At 47.0% G+C, this 22,868-nt stretch overlaps 1 protein-coding gene and 1 non-coding gene across 2 annotated transcripts; both read left to right on the forward strand.

Moving 5' to 3' along the window:
• Window positions 1–3,135: 3,135 nt before the first annotated feature.
• On the forward strand, window positions 3,136–22,459 carry PPP1R8 (protein phosphatase 1 regulatory subunit 8). The gene is made up of 7 exons (XM_062190747.1): window positions 3,136–3,243; window positions 5,323–5,383; window positions 10,941–11,094; window positions 12,731–12,951; window positions 14,390–14,534; window positions 17,783–17,847; window positions 20,962–22,459. The coding sequence occupies exons 1-7, from the start codon at window positions 3,188–3,190 to the stop codon at window positions 21,313–21,315; spliced, it is 1,056 nt and encodes a 351-aa protein (XP_062046731.1). The 5' UTR covers window positions 3,136–3,187; the 3' UTR covers window positions 21,316–22,459.
• On the forward strand, window positions 6,879–7,044 carry LOC133761343 (small Cajal body-specific RNA 1). The gene has a single exon (XR_009866143.1). It is a non-coding gene; the product is annotated as a small Cajal body-specific RNA 1 (non-coding RNA).
• Window positions 22,460–22,868: the final 409 nt, after the last annotated feature.

Here is a 22,868-nt window from a genome sequence, read left to right on the forward strand (position 1 = left end):
GGCATCGGTTTGAGTTCCAGCTACTCCACTTCTGATCCAGCTCCCTGCTAATGCGCCTAGGAAAGTAGAGGAAGATGGCCAAAGTGCTTGGACCCCTGCACCCTCATGGGAGACCTGGAAGAAGCACCTGGCTCCTGGCTTTGGCCTGGCTCAGCCGTGGTTGTTGTGGCCATTTGGGAAGTGAACCAGTGGATGGAAGATCTCTTTTTCTCTACCTCCCTCTTTCCCTCCCTCCTCTCTTTCTCTCTGCTTCACCCTCTCTGTGCCTCTGACTTTCAAATAAACAAGTATATCTTTAAAAATAATTATTAAAGTGGGGCTAGTATTGTGCAGTGGGTTAAGCTGCCACTTGGGTTGCTAGCATCCCATATCGGAGCACCGGCTCCCGTCCCAGCTGACTCACCTGAGAAGGCAGCAAAAGATATGAGCCTAGGTACTAGGCCCTGCCATACAGATGGGAGACCCAGATGGAATTTGGGGTTCCTGGCTGTTGTGGCCATTTGGGGAGCGAACCAGCAACTGAAAGATGTCTGTTTCTTCCTCTTTGTCACTGCCTTTCAGATAAATAAATCTTTTTAAAAATTGCAATACAAAATTATAATGAAAAACTGATGTTAGATGGCAGATTTCATTTTTAAATTCCTTTCGTTGTCAAACGTCAATGACCTTTTATTACGTTTTGTTTTCCTGGTGCATGACTTGTCTAAGTCTGTGGACCACTCGTGTAGACTAGCCTTGTTTTACAGCTGAAGAGGAGGCCCAGAATGCAGGCTGAGGAAGTTAAGGGCTCTGCGTGTGAATGACCATTTGGAAAACATTTGGGCCCTGACAACCAACAAGTTACTATGTTAAATGCTTTTCTTATTTTCCTGTGCCCACAAACACTATAAATATGTACTGTTCTTGGGATCAGGAAGCTGAGGCGTAAGTCACCTGCTCATGGTCACACAGGTTACAAGTAATGGAGTCAAGATTCAATTTTCAAACACTCAGACTAAAAAACCATGCACCATTAGACACTGAACACTGTGTGTATCACTGATGCAAACCTTCATGAAGCTTTCCCCGGAGAGCTGGTGAAGTGGTGATTTCTACCCAGCTTTTCATCAACATCCTTTCTCTTAGCACCTTGTGAACAACTTTTTTTATTACCACCCGGCCAAATGAAGTCTGCTTGTACTCTGTAGACACAATTTATTTGGTCTCCATTTGATCACTTAAAAATCATAAGGTCGTATCTTAATCGATTGTTCAAGGTTTTTTCTAAAGAAGTCTGCCACAGGCAAAGACCCAATGAGCCAGCCCATCAGTCTTTCCGTTTCACAAGGCTGAGGGCTTAGATTGCTGGAGAGGTCCATACTGACATCACTGGCACCCAAACAGCATTTCTGCTTTAAAAGGCCTAAGTGTAAGGTGCCACTACCTCAGGGTCTGAAGATGGAACGTGGCTAAGGAGTGAAGAATTGTAAGGCTAAGAGCAGAGCTCTTATGTTTCTTCGACATATAGTTGGCACCAGAAGGACCAGACACAAAAGCTGAAAAATTGAAAAGCGAAGTTGACGTAAGACATTACCAAGTCACTAACACCTGGAAGTGGCTTCAACACCACCCCCTGCCTGAAAGGGACATGAATTTAACGGACCTCCACAACCTCTGGATGGGAAATATTTTGTTATTTCCTGTTACACTTAAAACACTTTTAAGATTAATACCTCCTCAAAATCATGTCCTTGTGCTCAAAGGAGGGAGTATTAGGGTCATTTCTGTTTCCTTGAAACCAAGTTTAGATTTGTATTTTTCCTATCAGCCTAGTATTACTTTGGAATGGATATTCACAGGCAGTTTGGTAAGTGATCTGATTCATGGCTTCCTTGTTGGATGAGGGTGAGTGTGCGCGCGTGCGCGCGCGTGTGTGTGTGTGCGCACACGCATCCAGGCCAGAGGAAGGTGATTCTCCAACCTGTGTAAGAGTTGATAATCTTAAAATTAAAGTTAATGTTACATTGCAGTTAAGTCTTGGCGGCAACATCTCCAGAGGCAAAGTCTCTTGAATAGGCTGTTTTTCTATTTAAGATCCAGAAAACCAGTCATGGGGAATCAAGAAGGAATCTCAGACTCCTTCACCTGCCAAGCAGTGCCTGTTTCTGGGTGAACAATAACATTGGAATTGGCTAATTTAAAAAGGAATAAACTACAGGTCAGATAATCTTCCCATTTTTACAAAAGTGAAAAAGAGGCATCAGTTGCATGCTAATAATTAATATGACTATACCCACATCAAAGTGGGTGATTAATGGGCATGGCCCTTGGCGTCACACGGACGGGTTGGAATCCCACTCTCTACCTGTGGGATGGGACTGGGCAATCCGAGCATCTCCCCAGGATCATAACAATACCTGCCTTAAGGGTTCTGAGTATTGAGATGACTCAGAAAATACATGCTTGCCTGGAGGGAGGAGGGGCTCGACAACCAGCCGTTACAGCCAAAGGCCCGCTGGTGTCCAAGCCAGCGATCCCAGTGCTTCCTTGCACAATGCAGTCACTTTGACCAAAGCCAGAAATCCAGAGGGGCCACAGCTTATTAACCATTTGAACTATGCACCGTGAAGATCTGGACACGCGACTGGGTCCACTCCTGGCTCCAGGCTGCCCGGTGTCTGACCAGATGACCCCTAAGCAGGCTCCCAGTTGGTCCACAGACGCCCTCAAGGCCCAGACTCAGCAAGACGGAGTGAGCAGGGTGCAGCTTTCCTGAGAAGCGTCAGACGAGGAGAAGCAGTGAGCACACCGACTTCCGACTTGACCATCTAGCTGTTCTTCAGATGGCTGGCCAAAGGCTAACGGTGCAAGCCCTGGGGGAGGACTGAGTCCCAAGACTTCAGAGCCCGGGAGCGTCTGCCGGAGGACGTGGAGGGAGGCCGGGAAGCAGCCTCACAAGCCCCCTTTCCTCTGCCATCTCCCGGCTACAGAAAGCCCTACGCTTTGGAAGGTTCCCCAGCGCGGACCTAACAGAAAACCACAGACCCGACACCGGCTCCCAGTCTCCCCTTGGAGCACCGCCTCCACGTACGTACGGGCGTGCGTAAGCGCGCATTCGCGCAGGCTGCCGGGATGCCGCCTCGTCCCTCCCGGTCTTCCAGTTTCCCGGCGTGCTCCGGGCCCGCCAAATGGGAGGGGGAGACGCAAGATGGCGGCAGCCGCGAACTCCGGCTCCAGCCTCCCGCTGTTCGACTGCCCGACCTGGTGAGTGGCGCGGCGACCGGGACTGGAGTGGCTTGGCCTGAGCTAGCCTGCCCTGGAAGGGAAGCTGTTTTTTTTCCCCCCGCGAGTCGAATGGCTCGGAAACCTTGGAATGATTGAGGGGAAACTGTCCGCTGCGCCGGGCCGGGCGACGTGTGGAGGATCCCGGAGCCTGGAGCCGGGGCCCAGGAACTGAGGAAACTCGGGACTGGGGGCTCAAAGGCGCTCACTTAAGCAGCCCGCTGGGCGGTCAGCTGGTCGCCTGGGCTCTTTGAGGCCTTGGCCCCAAACTTGCCCTCAACTCCTGAGTGAGCGCCTGGTGCTCTTGCGGAGCGCGGTACCCGACCCCCTGCTGTACGTCCCGAGCGTGCACGAGCCAGCTCCCTGACCCCGGCCCGGCCTCCGAGCCCCGCGCGTCCCGCGGCTGTGCTTGGACATCTCCCGCAGACTGGGAGCTCGCTGAAGGCAGGGCTGGCGCCGACCCACCCTGCAGAGCCCAGGGACCGGTGCGTGGCCCGGCCCAAGTGGGCATCTGTAATTGTTAGAATGGACCTCCTTCATCCTTGGGAAAGTCCTTGGGAATAATGGAATGATTTAGTCTTTGAGTAAGGTACAAAACGAGCAAGTGTGAGTTGCCTTGGAAAGAGCAGGGTCCCCCCGTCAGCGCTTTATCCACGGTAGCTCATCTCAGTGTAGTGTATTGTTTGTGGTGCACGGCTGCGGCCCCCGTTAATCCTGAGGACCTCAAGGGCAAGGACTGATGGTCTTTGTATTTCAGCCCCTAGGTCTGAGACAGGCACACAGTAGGCGTTCGGAAAGTCAGGCTTAGGTTACCATTCTTTTCCCTGTCTCCATGGACAGAATGGGTTTTTGTCCAGTGCACTGCCCTCCCACCAAGTGGCATGGAGGGGTCGGGTTGGAATGGTGAGATAACTATGTTGCATCTTCCCTCTTCCGTAGATAGACAGAGATACATTTTTCTTGTGCAAATGCGGTGCTCTGGCAAGATTGTTCTTTTTCTCAAACATCAAGTGAACAAACCCGGGAGGCAAGTCGGAGTGTGGCTGTTTTCAGGCTCACTTCACACCTTTCTAGCACCCACTTGCTTCACTCTACGAATTCTCTGTCCATTTTGAATTTTTGTCTCTCAATGCATTGATTTCTAAATTTGGACCAGAATAGCAAATGTACTAAAGTTAACTGAAAATAGATCTTTGTAAAAAAAATAAGAATGGGAATAGGAGAGGGAGGAGGCAGAGTGGGAGCGTAGGCGGGAGGGCGGATAGGGTGAGGAGTATGGCTGTGTTCCTGAATCTGTATATATGAGTACAGGAAATGTGTATACTTGGAATAAGATTTTTTTAAAAGATAGCAAATGTACCACGACACGGAGGTCACCTATCATTCCCGCTGGGTCTGGTGTGTAAAGGGCGTGTTGGCCGCTTTGACATTTATGAATGTGTGTGTCTTCCTCCCTTGATTGGCGTGGCTGTAGGAGGATAGAGGAAAGTTCCTGTAATCATGCCATTGTGGCAAGACCTGTTCAAGGGTAACATTTTTCTTGTGTTCGTTTGTTACCTGGTTTTGTAGGTGTGATTTTGAATTGCCCTAGTTTCCTAATTCTGCACCTCTGATTTTTGTCTCAGAGTTCAGGACAGTATTCTCACCTTATTCTGTGATGAGACTAATCTCGATCAGTCCAAAACCAGCAACTGATCTACCCTGCCTTTATGTGCTAGGAGGGCAGCGGCAGATCTCACGTTCGTATTCCAGGTGACCAGATTCCCCCAGCTGTATATGCTGCTTTCTTGCCAAGGTGAATATCCAACGTTAGAATATCGCTGCCTTCGGTGCTGCTCTAAATACAGATCCACTAAAATCTGGTTTAGGGCAATTGAATCACTGGGGAAGTGAGTGTCACATAGCAAGGCGCTGTACTAACAGTGAAGTGGATGACATTTCTGCTTGAACATGAACTAATTATAGGCTGGTAGGAGAGCTGCAGTGTTGGCTGATACAGTGATTGTGAAGAGCATTTATGAACTCATCCTGAAAATGCTTTTTTTCGCTCTTACTTTTCAGGGCAGGTAAGCCCCCACCTGGTTTACATCTGGATGTGGTCAAAGGAGATAAACTAATTGAGGTATGGAAATACTCGTCTGCCCTTTATCCCCCCATCTCGCCAGAGATTTCTGGCAGTGACTCACTTTTCCACCCCCTCGACCATGCTTTGTTTTCCAGTAATGCTACTTTTGTTCATCCTGATTTTTATTTTTTCTGTATAACACATTCAGAGCTCCCATCTTCCTCAGTGACTTCTTGCACCTTGTCGAGGAAGGGTTTTAATAGGTAATAGGCCTATAGGCCCCAGTCAGACCGGAAGCCTCTTACTTAGTGAATTCCCTCTCTGGAAGGCAGAAGGTTTGCGGTTACTGAAGAAGAAAGTGGACTGTACAGGTGATACAGATAGGCTTATGTTGCTTTTCTGAGACTCAGACCCAGCTCCTTCAAGGAAGTGTGGTCAACTAAGATAAGCTGCTCAAAAATGGAATGGTGGTGAGATGCATTCATTCATAGTAGTGATTGATTAGTTATAGTGTGTCAGTCACCATGCTTAGGACAGGGACTACAGCAGTGAGCCAAACACACGGTTCCTGTCCTTCAGGTATCCGGGGGGTGGGAGGTGGGGACAGAATCACACACACAAAATTACGTGATTATAATTGAAATAAGTACTAAAAGGGAAAGTTTGGCAGAATGCCAGCTTTTATACAAGTCTCTAGGACATTGCCACATAAAACTTAAAGAGAACATGAGTTTTGATTAGTTGTGTAAGTTTTTTAAAATCCTTATGAGATTATTTATTTACCAAGAAATAGAGATTAAGCCTATGGAGCCATGAGTCCCCATGTTTTAGTCCAATTTTATGTTTGCTTGCTGAGCTACAGTTTGGCTTCAGGTCCCATTGTTTTCTATTGTTTTTCTTTGGCACATAGTAAAAACATTGCAGTTCTATAGTTGTTAGCTTAAAAAGCTATCTGAAATCTTCTGAAGGATGCTCCGTAAATACGTTGTTGCTAGTTTTAGGATGTTGTGAGGATAATCAGGTATTTTGCAAAGTATTAAGACATGAATGAGTTGCAGGTAATTCTCCTGTTTTTAATTCATTGAGCCCTCAGCCAGTCACATAGAACCCCTTTGTCATGGGTTCTTCTATCTTAAAGATTCAAAACATTAAGATTTTTTAAGGAAATAATTTGGCTAAAATATCTGTAGCAACCTTTTTATTATAGAGTGTTTCACAGATTCAGAATATTTGTCACTAATAGCATGAAGCTTGAAGACAGATAGGAATCTGTTTTGGTAAATCTTTAGTTTACAATAGAAGCAGACAGTGAGGGCTAACCCTGACGACAGCCTCTCATTCCTTTGTGAAATAATTTATGTTTTCCAAGCACTCTGACTTGTCCAGCACCCCTCTGATTACCGGTTCCCATTAACTGATAATGTTCTCTGTCTTTCAGAGCCCTAAGTATGCTGAGTTGCCATACAGTTGTCAAGTTGCAGTCCTTAGACATCATTGTGTTGTTCTCGACAGGAGTAGACCTGAGATGTGTTTTTCAAGATGTAAACTTGGTCAGCACTTGATACTAACCGAGCTATCTGCATCCTGGTCTTGTGTCAAAGGCTTGGGATGTGTTGTGATAGCTGGGTTTAAGAAGTGCAATATCAAAACAAAAGCCATGAGGCTCTTAAGCCCAGAGTGTAAAGGCACACTCTGAGTTATAACTCACAGGCACAGCCGGATAGTGGGATGCAGATTTAGTGACTGTTGAGGACTAGTGCTTTAGTTCATGCACTTGGACAGAAGCAGCACATTGTCTTTGATGCTGAGACATACGCTTTTCCATTAAAATTCCATGCATTTCAGTATTTCAGTATTTCTGAGATGTCTTCAGTAGTGAATGCATATGTTTAGGTTGAGGACCTTTTCTCTTTTTTCCTCCCTCAAATCCCTAAACCTCTGATATTTCTTTGGCACCTAAAATTGTAGAAATCTGGTCATTGTTAAAATCAGAACCCAAGAGCTGGTGTTCTTTGAGACCCACCTGAGAGCATTGTGGTTGGCAAACAGTCTCTGAGGGCATAATCTATATGTTATGAGTATGAATGAAAAATGCAGTGAGATTCAGTCAGAATAGATACTACCTAGTGAGAAAAAGATGTTGACAATTTAGGTCTCTCTTATAATTCTCAAGAAACGTCTTATTTCTAACCGAAATCTTAAAACTTGTGTCAGAGCAGACTTGGGGTGACTGAGCTGTCAGGCCGTAGTTGTCTTGGAGCTCTGTAGTATATGGCCTAGAACAAGCTCTACCAGCAGCAGATGGGCGCTACTGGGCTGGCTTTCCCAGGGGTGACCCACATAACCATGCTGGCTTGAACTAATTGAACCCTAAGGCTAAGCTTGAAAGCAACTGGGTGATTGTTTAAAGAAAACTTAAGGGGACTGGCATTGTGGTGTAGTGGGTAAAACTGCCACCTGTGACACTGGCATCCCACATGGGTGCTGGTTTGAGTCCTGGCTGCTCCACCTCCGATCCAGCTCCTTGCTAATGGCCTGGGAAAAGCAGCAGGAGATGACCTGGGTGCTTGGGCCTCTGCCACCCATGTAGGAGACCCAGAGGCTCCCAGCTTCTGTCTGGCCCAGCCCTGGCTGTTGGGACCATCTAGGGAGTGAGCCCATGACTGAAAGATCGACCTTTCTGTCTCTTTGTATAACTCTGACTTTCAAACGAATAAATACATCTTTAAAAACAAAAAGGAAAAAATTAAGAGTATGACCCATCGTCCTGTTCACTCCTTAAAATACTGCTCTGTGGTGCAGCTTTTGATGAAGTAGAATGAAGAAAATATGTAATGTAGTGGTTAAAAAAGCTTAGATTCTGAAGTCATGCAAATCTCAATTTCTCACCCAGCCCACAAATATCTAGTTTTGTGAACTTAAATATGTTAATTTCTTTCTGCCTCACTTTTCTCATCTATTAAATGGAAAAATAATATCTATTCATTTCAAAGAGAGGAAATGACATCATAAAACTCAGCACCCTGGGGCTGTTACTGTGGCGTGGTGGGTTAAGCTGTTGCCTGCAATGCCAGCATCCTATATGGGTGCCGGTTCGAGTTCCAGCTGCTTCACTTCTGGTCCAGCTCCCTGCTACTATTCCTGGGAAAGCAGTGGAGGGTGGCCCAAGACCTTGTGGGAGATCTGGAAGAGGTTCCTGGCTCTTGCCTTTGGCCTGGCCAGGCCTGGCTTCTGTGGACATTTGAGGAGTGAACCAGCATATGGAGGACCTCTCTCTCTGCCTCTGTAACTCTGCTTTTCAAAATAAATAAAATAAATTTTTAAAAAGAAAACCTCCACACCCTGAGCGACACATAGGCTTAGCAGTTGCTCGTTTTATCAGTGCTTAGAGTCTGTCTGTATAAGCTGTATGTTATGGTTTTGTGAGGGGAACAGTAAAGTTCAAAGGCATAGCCAGGAATGTAATACAGGCCTCTTGATTCCTCCTTGGGACTAACGTGACTATGCCTCTCTACTCAGCTTTAGACTGTCTTTCCTCGGGGATTTTAGGAGTGTAGAGTGAAACATGAGCTAGAGTTTAATGAGACTTTGTGGTTCCAGGAAAAACACAGCGTATCCAAATGAGGGTTATCTTCAGATAAAGACTAGATAGATGACCACTAGCAATGGCCCCGAGTACTGGAATTGGACGGAGTGGTAGCAATAATCCATCTAGAGTGCTTCCACTAGGACAGCCTGGTCTATAACCAGTCTGTGGCAGAGGCTTTAGTGATCCAGGATGAAAAGAAAGGTAAGGACATTGGTGTGAGTTCTTCATGAAGCTAAATGTAACTCAGAGAGTGGAAGGTCCTTTATACTTGTCTTCCTACTCATTTGCTGGTAAAATGACCTTTTATAAAATGATGGGGATGGTTATACTAATTCATGACTTTTTTTTTTTCTATCTCTTTAAGATTTATTTATTTGAAAGAGTTACAGAGAAGGGTGGGGAGTGGCGAGAGAGAGAGAGATCTTCCATCTGCTGGTTCACTCCCCAGATGGCTGCAGTGGCCAGGGCTGTGCCAGGCTGAAGCCAGGAGCCAGAAACTTCTTCTAGGTTTCCCACATAGATAGTGGGGGCACAAGTGCTTGGGCCATCTTCTACTGCTTCTCCAAGGGCATCAGCAGAGAACTGAATTGGAAGTGGAGCAGCTGGGACATGAACCAGCACCTGTATGGGATGCTGGCATCATACTCACTTGTGCTACAGTGCCAGCCCCTCATGGCAGTTTTTTTATGTCTTTATTTGGGAAAATAAAACGTTAACACATCTGTCAGCCCCTTCTTACTCCACAATTTTTTGTAGTTTATTTCTGCTTTTTTTTTTTCCAATGCCACAGTAGCAACTGAGTTTTTAGAATTGTTCCAGGTCCAGGGCACTGTTTTTAGAATTATCAATTATCGTTGCAAGTCTGAGTTTAAACCCTAGCTGCCCTCCCACTTAACCAGCCGGGCCACCTTGAGTGAGTGAGTGCGTCTCTCTGGATCTGTTCTTTTCTCTTTAACAGTAGAGATGCTGCTTGCTTCATAGACTTGTTTTAAGGAGATAATGTTTAGAATGCCTAGCAATAGGCATCTTCATTAAACGTTAATCCCCATATCTCCCTTCAGTCTGGAACGTCTTTGCCTCGTGCAGTGGTTCCATATTTGGACATAGTAAATACTCATTTAGAGTTAACTCTGGATAATCTTTTTTGTGGCAAAACTGAAATGGGACAATAAGGTTATATTTAGGGGTTCATGCAGTGTTGGCTAACATAATTCCAGTTCTTGCAGTGTTCCAAAAATACTTCGGAGCTATGACAGCATGATTAGAATATAGATAGATGTTTATACCTTATTCCTTTCCCAACCAAGTGATAGCCTTAATTTGAATATGTATTTCCTGAAAAGCAGTCTTATTGCTTTATAGATATGCTTTGTGCATCTTGTTTCCTGATAGACAAAGGTGGGTGTTTGGTGCAGTGATTAAGACACTGCTTGGGCTGCCGGCATCCCATTTCAGAGTGCCTAGGTTCAAGTCCTAGGTCTGCTTCTAATATCAGCTTCCTGCTAATTTGAACCCTGGGAGGCTGCAGGTGATAGCTCAAGTGGTTAGGTCTCTGCCACCCACATGGAAGACCTGGATTGAGTTTGTGGCTCCTGGCTTCAGCCTCAGCTATTGTGAGCATTTGGGGAGTGAACCAGTGGATGGAAAATCTCTCTCTGTCTCTCTCTTTTTCAAATAAAAAATAAAGAAGTTTTAAAAAAACTTTAAATTCGGATCTAATGAGACCTTAAATTTCCAGCAGACAGAAGCCAACCACTAGTAGAATTATTGCTTTCTTGGGGACAGGCCACTTAAATCTGTTAGAATCAAGAAAAGTTATTTTCATACAGACGCTGGACAACTGAGCACTGTATTTGAGGAGACTGGTTGACAGCCCCCTGTTGGATTAAGCTGGTCACTTACCCTGAGCTCTTTGTGGCAAAAGATTTTGTTTTATTCAAGATCCTCTTTATTTGTTTGGGGATGTTTTTGATTAACCCTGTTAAAACAAGATATAACTAATATTTTAATTTAATATTTATTTAGAAACTGATTATTGATGAGAAGAAATATTACTTATTTGGGAGAAACCCTGATTTGTGTGACTTTACCATTGACCATCAGTCTTGCTCTCGGGTCCATGCTGCACTGGTCTACCACAAGCATCTGAAGAGAGTTTTCCTGATAGATCTCAATAGTAGTAAGTACCTTTTCCCATCTCACCTATTCCCCTTGGCAGTGTGAAAATGCTCTTTGGGTTCTTTGGTTTTAAAAACATGTTTTATTGCTCACAAAGGAAAAGGTTTAAGTGTGTTTTTTAAAATCAGTCTTTGTCTATTCCTGTGATTCTCCTGTTTTCCTGAAATTAATGATGACTGACTGTGGAGAGCAGAGAGCTTTGAGGAGCACTGGCTTGAAGAAGCAGTAATAAGTATATACATATAAACAAAAAGGCTCCCAGCAACCAGGGACGGTGGGTATTTGGATATTGATTGGACTCTGATAAATTATGGTCCAGTTTAAGCAGAAGCTAGTATTAACTCTGTTAGAATAGTAGAGCAGTGATGTAGGTAGGACATTTAAAAAATACTTTTTTTTTTTGAGCAAAATTTAGTTATTTACAATAGATGTATTTGTTTTGCCAACAAATGATATAAATCTTAATTCTAGGAAGTTACTCTAAATAATAAGTTTTCAAATTTTGCTTAAAATAATCCATAGAGGCCGGCGCCGTGGCTCAACAGGCTAATCCTCCGCCTTGCGGCGCCGGGACACCGGGTTCTAGTCCCGGTCGGGGCACCGATCCTGTCCCGGTCGCCCCTCTTCCAGGCCAACTCTCTGCTGTGGCCAGGGAGTGCAGTGGAGGATGGCCCAAGTGCTTGGGCTCTGCACCCCATGGGAGACCAGGATAAGCACCTGGCTCCTGCCATCGGAACAGCGCGGTGCGCCGGCCGCAGCGCGCTACCGCGGCGGCCATTAGAGGGTGAACCAACGGCAAAGGAAGACCTTTCTCTCTGTCTCTCTCTCTCTCACTGTCCACTCTGCCTGTCAAAAAAAAAAAAAAAAAAAATCAGCAAAAAAAAAAAAAAAATAATCCATAGAAATTCAATTGCAAGTTGATTGCATGGAGTCCTAAAGTATCTTCATTTTGCCCTCTTGTAAACACAGCGTAAAGTTAAAGCTTCTTGGGCTCAGCCTGTTTGACTCCTCTCTCCCTACAAAACACACCACTCGTGTGCGTCATGAAGAACTTGGAGCCTTGTCTTACGAGTACTTACTTCATCTTTGCTTTTCATTTATAACATGCAAAGATTTTGACAGCCTTGGCATTGGCATTGGGCCTATTTCAGCCAGTCTCCTTTCTTGTCCTGGGAAAAGCCCAAGCGTTAAACCCAGTTTCCACTAGACAAGCAGTTCCTATGTTCCTTAGACTTGGGGCCGGAGAGGGCAGACCATGGTGATGCGTGTGTCTCCTGTCTTGCGGGGGTTTACCTTCCGCTGGGTGGGAGCCACACCTGTCTGGCAGCAGAGAACAGGCAGTGGCATTTGTTACGTGGGGGGACAGCAGGTCTGAAGATGTGTGAGCAGTCCACTGAGAAGATTCAAGGCTCACTGTAACATAGGACAGAGGTGCAGTGGATCCAGTGCCATTTGCATTTTAGAAAGCTTGTGTTTTCTCACCATAGTCCTGACTGTGGCATTTTCATGAACAGACAAACCGAACTGATGTGCTGGGAGGACTTGACCTGAGAGAGTTGAGGATGATGCGCTTCCCCCTAAAACTCGGGCTGTTTTTGGTTTCTCCCCCCTTACATTTCTGATTTGGTTATTCCCAGCACACGGCACTTTCTTAGGTCACATTCGGTTGGAACCTCACAAGCCTCAGCAAATTCCCATCGATTCCACAGTCTCATTTGGCGCCTCCACAAGGGCATACACTCTGCGTGAGAAGCCTCAGACATTGCCGTCGGCCGTGAAAGGAGATGAGAAGATGGGTGGAGAGGATGACGAGCTCAAGGGCTTGCTGGGGCTTCCAGAGGAGGAAACCGAGCTTGATGTAATTCCACGTCTGTGTCGTTTTTGTTGTTGGGGTCCCTGCTTTTGCAGGCCACAGCTGTTGTGTGCAGGTTGAAACACCAGTGCGTTAGCAGCAGCAGTTCTCTTGAGCCCGGTAACGGGCCTTCAGCAGGGTGAGGTGGCCAGCTGTGGAAAGAGCCACATGGTGCAGATTCGGAAGTTTATGACCAGAGCCATCAGGGAGAGGAGATGGGGTCTCCCTGCCAGTAGACTCTCCGAGCTGTCCTGTGCTCTTTCACTGGCTTTTAGAAGCCACAGCTGGGGGTTACTTTCTTCTGTCACTCCAACTCTTCAGAGTCACATTGTCCAGTGTGGCAGCCACTGGCTACATTTCAAGTATTCCACAGCCAGGAGGGTGATGGCTCCCAGAGCGCGTAGCACAGGTGGAGATTACAGTAGGCCCTCTGCAGGCTGCACATCTGTAGATTCAGCCAGCAATGGAAGAAAAATATTTGGGGGAAGTAAATTGCGTCTGTACTGAACGTTTACAGAGTTTTTTTTTCCAAAGTGCTAAAATTTTCCCTTTTAGATGCTGGCCACGGTAGTTCGTGGTGTGGCTGCAGTAGTTCACATTCTCCACCGTACTGGTGTGACTGTCCTGTTCAGATGGACATGTTCTTAACCACCCACAGACACTGTCCCTCTACACCAAAGCAGTTTCCCAACCCTCAGAAAGAAGCAGAGAAGTGCTGGTCACTGGCCCATTCCCTGACGGCGCTGCTTCCCCATCCTTAACTCAGTGTGTTAGGTCCTCTCTGGGTCTTCATTCTTAAGACCATTCATTAGACTACCGCAGTCTGCAGTGCAGGTTGGAATAAGTCCAGGGGATTGGGACAAGGCTGGCAGCAGTGCTAACACCAAGTTAATCACTGAGATGGATGCGTGCGTGGATGGCTATGAATAGAATTGGGCCAGAGAGAGGATGGGAAGTAACAGAATATTGATGCTATAAATTAAGTGCCCTGTAGTGTTCTTAAGATTTTTGAAGGAGAGAGCCACTGGGAAAGAAGCAGTCACTTGTCCTTTTTCTTCTTGTTCTGATACTTAAAAGCAGTTCTTGGAGTTCCTTCCAGTTGCATTTCCTTTCATCCCCAGCATGAAGGCATGAGAGCCTTTCTTAAAAAATAAAAGCCTCAGCGGAAGGTTGTTTGCCCAGATGACCTGTTCTTAGCTCAAGGCCTTCACCTCCTTTTAAATATCACTGCACCACTGTCAGTGAGGATGACCCACATTCTTTCAGATGGGACTTCTGGGTGTTAGCGGTCTAGAGACAGTTTGGATCTTCTCTAAGTGTAAAAGAGTTTTATCTGCCTTGGAATGTCAAAATAAGCCCTCAAGGCCTTCTTAGCCTTTTTAATATTTTTTCCACCCAATTCCATATGTACTGATTCCTATCTTTCTTGTAAATCCTGGCCTAGAACCTGACAGAGTTCAACACTGCCCACAACAAGCGGATTTCAACCCTCACCATTGAGGAGGGAAATCTGGACATTCAGAGACCAAAGAGGAAGAGGAAGAACTCCCGAGTGACTTTCAGTGAGGATGATGAGATCATCAACCCAGGTGAGGTGTCTTCCTAGTTCTTTTTGATGAAAAAGCTGTGGTCTCAGTGTGTACACAGCATATGGGTCAGAAGAAAAAGGCTAATGAGAGGGCCCTGGATGGTTGAGAATCTAGAGCAAGATGGGGCTCTCCTCTGCTCGTGTAGTCTGTGTCTGAGTGGGAGTCCAAGTACATGCATTGGCTTCTTCACCTCAGAACGGTACTCAGAACCGTCTGTAGGCTTCGGAGTAGGATCGCCAGCTGCAAAGATGGAGACGCTTTTGCTGCACCGTGAATTGCACTGACAGCTCGCCTGGTCATAAGGAAGTCACCTGTCGTTTGGGTGGAAATGTCAGCAAGATGAGAGCATCAGTTTTAGGGAAGACCACTCCCACTTTGTGCCATCATTCGACGCTGATTTTGCTGACCGAGCTCAGCTTACATCTCAGGTACTCTGGTGGTAGATGCCACGGACCTGAGAAGTGGCTGCAGTTTCTGCAGTGATAATGGAGGGTTTTGTTTTTTTTTTTAAGTTTTGAGAATAAATCTAAATGGATGGAGACGAGGAATAGAGTCTCACATGTTGCTTTTATTCCCAAATTGAAATGTTTTGAGAATAGCTTTCATGTCCTGCATTTAGGTTCAAAATATCAATATTTAAATGGAGAAGGCCTGCTCCAGTGAGAGTTCATGGGGTGAAAAGGTGTGGGATTTTAATTCACTGAAAATACAGTTTGAGTCATTAGGGGGATGTGGAAACTACTCAGGTGCGATTTAAGATTGCACTGATAGGAAGAAGTGTGGAGGAGGAGCAGCAGTCTGTTCTGAGGAGGAAGAGGCTCGCAGTCCTGGAGTGCCTTCCCCTGGATGCTGGTCACATGCGGGAGCTGTGTATGAGAGGACGGGCCATGCGGCAGGCACGGCCCTGTGGCTGGGGGGAGGGGCTTAGGAAGGAAGAGTGGAGCAAAGCCAGAGTCATTGGGTACCATGTGTTCGACTCAGTGTAGAATTTAAAAAGCAAAGCTCAGCAAGTTCGAGGCTTACATTTAGAAGGAGAACTACAAGGCATTTTTTCCAGTGATTACACATTTACTTTCTGATGGTGTATGAAGCACAATGTATTCCTCTTCACAGCAGTGAGCACCCAAGGGAATTACTTGGACAGGGGCTAGTTGACCCATCTAAGAAGCTAATTTCTGAGCTCCAGGTCCAATGGAATAGTAAGAGTTTCTAAGAGTTGGACCTGGAAATTTGCATTTTTACACAAACTCCCGATTGTCCTGATAAATAGCCAGCAATTTCAGAACCATTGGACCGTATAATCTCTTTGGTCAGTCAGGGTCTGATCTGTACTAATTTTGATAATTTATGCCCTGAAGGGTTTGACTTAGTATCTGTGTGGCCTTGGCCAAGTGACTTGACAGACTGCTGACCTCACAAGATTTGGGGAAGACTAAGTTAATCCGTGTGGAAGTAACTTATAGTCGGTTAGCCATTATCGCCACCATCATCTGCTTTTCACACACGCAGTCTTTCCTAACCAGAAGTAGGGTTAACAAGGAAGTTATTGGTAGGTCTTGCAGGAGCGCAGATATCCCGGAAGGAGTATAACCTTTCTTTGTAGAACTAGAATGACTCTGAGCACCATTTAGCTAGCACAGGGAGGGTGCCCCAGAGTAACCTGGCTCCACCCTGCCACAGGCCGGCGGGCACAGTGCTGGGGAGCCCTGCTCTGGGCTCCCAGTGACTCTTGGACTTCCTTAGCTCTCTTTGCTGAAAGGGTGAGTGGATCAGCTCTCCCGTGGACATGAAAATATCAGGGCATTGACTGAGACTTTGTCTGCTTCCCACTGCTCCTGGATAGCTTTTTCTCTCCTTCCATACTGAAGCTGTTTGTTCATTGAGCAAACATTGGTTGTGGACAGAATTCCAGGGTATATTTTTTGGAGACATTTTAAATATATGAAAAGCCAGACTTAAACAAATCAGGGGCTAATTACCCAAATTAAGGGATTCCTTTTTTTTTTTTTTTTGACAGGCAGAGTGGATAGTGAGAGAGAGAGACAGAGAGAAAGGTCTTCCTTTTTGCCGTTGGTTCACCCTCCAATGGCCGCTGCGGCCGGCGCACCGCGCTGATCAGAAGCCAGGAGCCAGGTGCTTCTCCTGGTCTTCCATGCGGATGCAGGGCCCAAGCACTTGGGCCATCCTCCACTGCCTTCCCGGGCCATAGCAGAGAGCTGGCCTGGAAGAGGGGCAACTGGGATAGAATCCGGCGCCCCAACCGGGACTAGAACCTGGTGTACCAGTGCCGCAAGGCGGAGGATTAGCCTGTTGAGCCACGGCGCCGGCCTAGGGATTCCTTTTTTCCAAAGGTAGTTACAGGAGTGTTTTTTTTTTTTTTTTTTTTTTTTTCAGTAAACTTCATTAAAAGATGAGATGTTCAACAGTTACTTCTTTACCGCTGTATTAAGCTAAAGGGGCTTGGAGTAGTTTGTTGTAGCAGTGGTAAGAGGTCTGTGCCTGCCTGTTTCCCTCCCCAGCTGTTTGCTCTGTGCCCAGGGACGCCACTGCACTCTTGAAGCAGCAGTCAGTCCGGCTCCGTGACTGGGAACTCCTCAAAGGCGGGACAGTGCCTCACTCTTCATTTCCATGCCTGGTGTTGATAAATGAGGCATGAGAGAGGAACTGAAAAGCAAGTTGTTACTTGGGCCTCACGCTTTCTCCTTGCAGAGCTAGGTGCTTCATAGGGTACAGTGATGGATGTGTGAGGTGTGAGAGGGGAACTCTGTCCCATCCTACCGGGCAGAAGTCTTGACTGCAAACAGGTCAACTTATCCAGGTCAAAGGGGCCAGGCTAAGTTTGAAGGCCTGGATCTGAGCCCTAAACCTATTAGTTGCAAAGAAACAGGCATCAGCAGGCTGTGCAGTGTGTGACCTCTTGACCTGTCAGTGTTTTATCGCTAGCACGGGGTTGATAATGTCTGCTCTTTTCTCGCTGAAAGAAGGAAGCATATGGAATGGGAAAGAACTTGGGGAAGGCAGCACAGCACAGGCCCATTTCTGGCTGCTTGGAATAGAGTTCTGGCATGGTAAATGTTTAGTAGCCAGTCACTTCTCCAAGCGTTCTTGACAACTAAATGTTTATCGTAGAGGTGCCCGCCTCCCAGAGTTGTGAGGTTGTAGCTCCTGGCGGTGGTGACAGCAGTGAGTCCTGTGCCACTCCTCCCGGGAGAGTGCCAATCCAGCCCTGCCCTCTCCTCTTTTTGCAGAGGATGTGGATCCCTCAGTTGGTCGCTTCCGGAACATGGTGCAAACAGCGGTGGTCCCAGTCAAGGTAAGAAGCACATGGAACACCTCGAAATGCCGTCCTGTCTGGGCTTTAACATTCTCCCTTTGTTGTGTAGGTGTTAAACGAGTGCTTACATTTCACACACATTCTGTGTTCCTTGTTCATTCTGTGGAGATACTTTTTTTTTTTTTTAAGATTTATTTATTTATTTAAAAGTCAGTTACACAGAGAAAGAGGCAGAGAGAGAGAGAGGTCTTCCATCTGCTGGTTCACTCCTCAGATGGCTGCAATGGCCAGGGCTGTGCCAGGCTGAAGCCAGGAGCCAGAAATTTCTTCCAGGTCTCCCACATAGATAGTGGGGGTACAAGTGCTTGGGCCATCTTCTGCTTTCCCAGGCCATAGCAGAGAGCTGGATGGAAAGAGGACCAGCCGGGACTAGAACTGGCGCCCATATGGGATGTCAGCGCTGCAGGTGGCAGCCTTCCCTGCTACGCCACAGCGCTGGCTCCAGAGATACTTTTACTCCATCCGTGCCTAGGGATTCCTAGAGCACCATAGAAAGGCTACACATCACCAGGTAGCTCGATGCTACGTGTCAATTATGTTCATTTTGTGTCTGACAGCATAGCCTCCAGAAGGGTGCAAAGTCCCGCCTTGCTTTGGCCTTTCCCTTCTGGCTCAAGGAAAGCTTCTAGGTGAGGGTGTGCATTACTGCAGTGCTCTGTGATGCCTGTGGCTTTGTCCACAGCTTTATCTTGCTTTTGTTTGTGTGTCTTTTGTTTTGTTTTGTGGTTGAAAGATTTATTTGAAAGTCAGAGTTACAGAGAGAAATCCTGCGAGTTCACTCCCCAGATGACAACAGCTGGGACTGGGCCAAGCCAAAGCCAGGAGACAAGAACTTCATCCAGGTCTTCCACGTGGGTGCAGGGGCCCAGAAACTTGAGCCATTCCCTGCTGCTTTCCCAGGCACATGAGCAGGGAGCTGGATCGAAAGTGGAGCAGCTGGAATCGAACTGGTACCCATATGGGATGCTGGCTTCTCTGGCAGTGGCTTAACCTGCTGCACCACAACACTGGCCCCCCCGTGCCATTATTTTGTATATGAGAGTGATACAGGCAGGAAGGTCAGCCCAGGTCTGGAATAGCCTAAAGATCAGGTGTGATGAAGATAGGGAGGTGCAAGTTACAGATTATGCTCTGCTTGCCCTGTGTGTAAAGGGCAGGTAGAACCATCCCAAGAAGAACAAACTGTCCCCTGGAGTGGTGAGATCTCTTGTTAATACAGGTACTCAGAAAGTGATAGGAGGACAGTGTTGTGGCATAGTGGGTAAAACCACCGTCTGCAGTGCCAGCATCCCATACGGGTGCCGGTTCGAGTCCCAGCTGCTCCACTTCTGATCCAGCTCTCTGCTATGGCCTGGGAAAGCAGTAGAAGACGGCCCAAGTCCTTGGGCCCCTGCACCCATGTGGGAGACCTGGAAGATGCTCCTGGCTTCGGATCAGCACAGCTCCAGCCGTTGCAACCAATTGGAGTGAAACATCGGATGGAAGACTCCCCGCCCCCCCCCCCCCCCTTTCTCTCTGCCTCTCCTTCTCTCTGTGTATAACTCTGACTTTCAAATAAATAAATAAATCTTTAAAAAAATAAATAAATGATCAGGAGATGCTCATCCAAGATGCTATCAAGTTTTAACTTGAAAATCTTCAGACAAGAGTTGTCCCTCAGTAACCATGAGGAGTAGGTTCTAGGACCCCTGTGATTACCAAAATCTGTGAATACTCAAGTCCCTTATATAAAATAGAATAGTATTTGTATATATGCACATCTTCTAATATACTTTAAATTATCTCTAAGTTACTTACAATACCAATTACAATGTAAGTACCAGCTAAGAGGCTGTTTCACTTACTGTTTAGCGAATTACAAGGAAAAATGCCCATGTTCAATATATACACGTTTTCTTTTTCCAAATATGCTTGACCCATAGTTGTTCAAATCCACAGAACCATGGATACAGAGGGCAGCTGTGGGTCAGACTGCCTCGGTTAGACAGGTCAGTGTCTCAGGCAGCCTCGGTTTGCTCCAGAAGAGTAGGGTGAGGAGGAGGTCATGGGCTTTGGAGCAGTGGGTAAAAATAGATGTTTTTCTGCGGGACTCCATAATGTTTGTCTCATTTCCCCTTAAACTCTTTTCAGTCTTTGTTCCACCTTTGCATTTTTCTATTGTCATTAAAATCAAAATCATCAGATAGTTTTCCTTTTATGGCAGTCTTATTGTATTTACATATGATAACGTGCACACATTTTAGTGTGTGGTTTGAGTTTTGACAGAGTGCACTTCTGTGTAACCATCATCAAATGTAGGAAATCCCATCACCTCAAAAAGTTCTCTCTAGACTGGATGTTTGGCCTAGCAAGTAAGATGCCTGCCTCCCATCTTGGAGTACCTGAGCTCAATGTCTGGCTCCATTTTCCTGCCAATGTTGACCCTGAGAGACAGTGGTGATGGCTCAAGTCATTGGGTCCCTGCTACCCATGCAGGAGGCATGGATTGAGTTGCTGGCTTCTGACCTCAGGCCTGGCCCAACCCTGGTTGTCATGGGCACTTGGGGAGTGAACCAGCAGGTGCCTCCCCAAAATAAAGCCCTTCCATGTCCCTTTGCAGCCAGTCTCTTCCCACTGTCAGCCCCTAGCAACCAGGAAACTACTCTATACATTTCTTTTGCTCTCAGGTTAACGTTTAAAAAGTGGCTACCTAATAGGGAAATGCCCACATTTACTTTTCCCAAAAATAATATCACTTCTGTTTCCTAAAAGGGCATTTAAACATCAAAATAAGAGAAAGAGCGATATGACTTGGAGTAGAAAATAGTGATTTAAGTTGAATATGTTGGGACAGCATTTGGCCTAGTTAAGAGGCTACACACCAGATGGCGCGCCTGGGGTTAAGGCCCAGTTCTGTTCTCGACTCCAGCTTCTATAATGCACCCAAGTGATTGTGTCCCCATCACCTACATGGGAGAGCTGGATTGGGTCCTTGGCTCCCAGCTTTGGCCTGTGCAAGCGCTAGGCCCTGTGGGCCCAGCAGACGGGAGCCCTCTCTCATGTGCCTCACCTCTTTCTTCTCTCTATTCTCTGCCCTCTCGTTGCAAACCACAGAAGAAGCGCGTGGATGGCCCTGGCTCGCTGGGCCTGGAGGAGTCAGGGAGCAGACGCATGCAGAACTTTGCCTTCAGCGGTGGACTCTACGGGGGCCTGCCCCCCACACACAGTGAAGCAGGCTCCCAGCCACATGGCATCCACGGGACAGCACTCATTGGGGGCTTGCCCATGCCCTACCCGAACCTCGCCCCTGATGTGGACTTGACTCCCGTCGTGCCGTCAGCAGTGAACATGAACCCTGCACCAAACCCTGTGGTCTATAACCCTGAAGCTGTAAATGAACCCAAGAAGAAGAAATATGCAAAAGAGGCTTGGCCGGGCAAGAAGCCCACACCTTCCTTACTGATTTGATATTTTTGGTCATGGAAAAGGGTGGGGCTGGGTGGGAACGGGGTGGAAGGGTGTTGGGGAGCTAATGAACTAGGGAGAAAACTTTCCATGTGTGCAGTATCGTCTTTCAGAATGTCTCCTGGGGTCCTAACCATGTAAATTAAAAGTAGGGGTGGGGGAAATGTCCCCTAAAGACCTGTCTTTGGAACCTGGCGTAGAGAGAGTTTCCTGTGTCCTTTCACAGGCAGCCCTGGCCCTGGCTCTTGCCCAGGCCTTCGTTGCCTCCTCCTCCCTCTCTTTTCTTTCTAGGATCATTTTTATGTGAAGTCACATACCCCGGGGAGGCTCCAGGCTCTCAGGTTGACTCCAGGAGCCCCCAGCCCTGGGGGTCCAGCAGCCTAGTTAGTATTTACTATCCTTACGAGTCCCAGGAAGCGGAAGGGTTGCTCTGGATCCCGGGTCCGTCAGCCAGAGAGTTGAGAGCTGTTCAGCTGAGCTAGGGTTGCAACTCCAAAATGTTTCCTGGGTCAGCGGTTCTGAGGTCCAATGGGCTTTTCTCCTTTATGCTTTCTGTTAGATGGAGACATGCTGCCTTTCCTTCATCCGTGCTTGGTGCCATTGACGCTGGTTTATAGTTTTACTGTGCAGTATTGTTTGAACTTTATCTGTTTCCTTGTCAAATCTGAGCACTCCACTGAATTCCTGAGTACTGCCCTCTTGCCTCTGCAGGTGTGCCACGAAGGCGATTTCTATAGGATACGACCAGTTAGGGCGACTCAGACTGCAAAGGAGAAGGTTTCACTGGGCAGTCGCTGTTGTAGCTGTTGGTTTGCAGGCTCCCTCCCCCCGCCCCCCCAGATTGAGAGCTCTCGTTCTTCAGAGCTCCAAGGCTAGACCTGGCTAACAAACATAGGAGACAGAGGTAGGAAACGTCGAGATGAGCTTTGTACAGAGATTTGTACATTTGTGTAATAGGCCTTTTCACGCTTTATGTGTAGCTTTTTACCTGTAACCTTTATTACATTGTAAATTAAACGTAACTTTTGTCACTTGGGTGCAGTCTGTAACTCTGCCACGGCGCTGATTCCCACTGCCATCAGGGAGCGTTGTGAAAGGCTCGGCTCGGGGCTGGGAGGCGATGCTCTGTCCCCGTTTCATTACTGCAAATAAAGATGCCCCTGGTGAACGCAGGAGTCTAATTAGAGACTGGTCCCTGGGCAGAAGCCTGCAGAGCGAAGTGGGTTAAGCTGTGCTCATTGCCCTTCAGTGGGACACGGAACAGGAGGCACTGGGGGCTTTTTCCTGGGGTGGGCGTGGTTTCAGCCTGGGCACCCTCTCTGGTTACAGTCACTTGCATTTGGTCTATCGTCTAAGGGCACAAGAATGAGAAGCCCAAGCTGAGCGAGTCAGAGATCTTGCAGGAGTTTACAGCCAGTGGGCGTGTCCTGCACACTGGAATCTGGCGCGGGCAGTGCTCTGAGGATGGGATGCGACTTGTGTGACTTTGATGAAAATGCCAAATGCCAAGGTCCAAATCCCTGAGGTTGGGAGTGGGGACCCACAGCTGTTTCCAG

This window comes from Lepus europaeus, chromosome 5 (assembly GCF_033115175.1).
Source record: "Lepus europaeus isolate LE1 chromosome 5, mLepTim1.pri, whole genome shotgun sequence".
In the NCBI taxonomy this organism is placed as follows: Eukaryota; Metazoa; Chordata; class Mammalia; order Lagomorpha; family Leporidae; genus Lepus; species Lepus europaeus.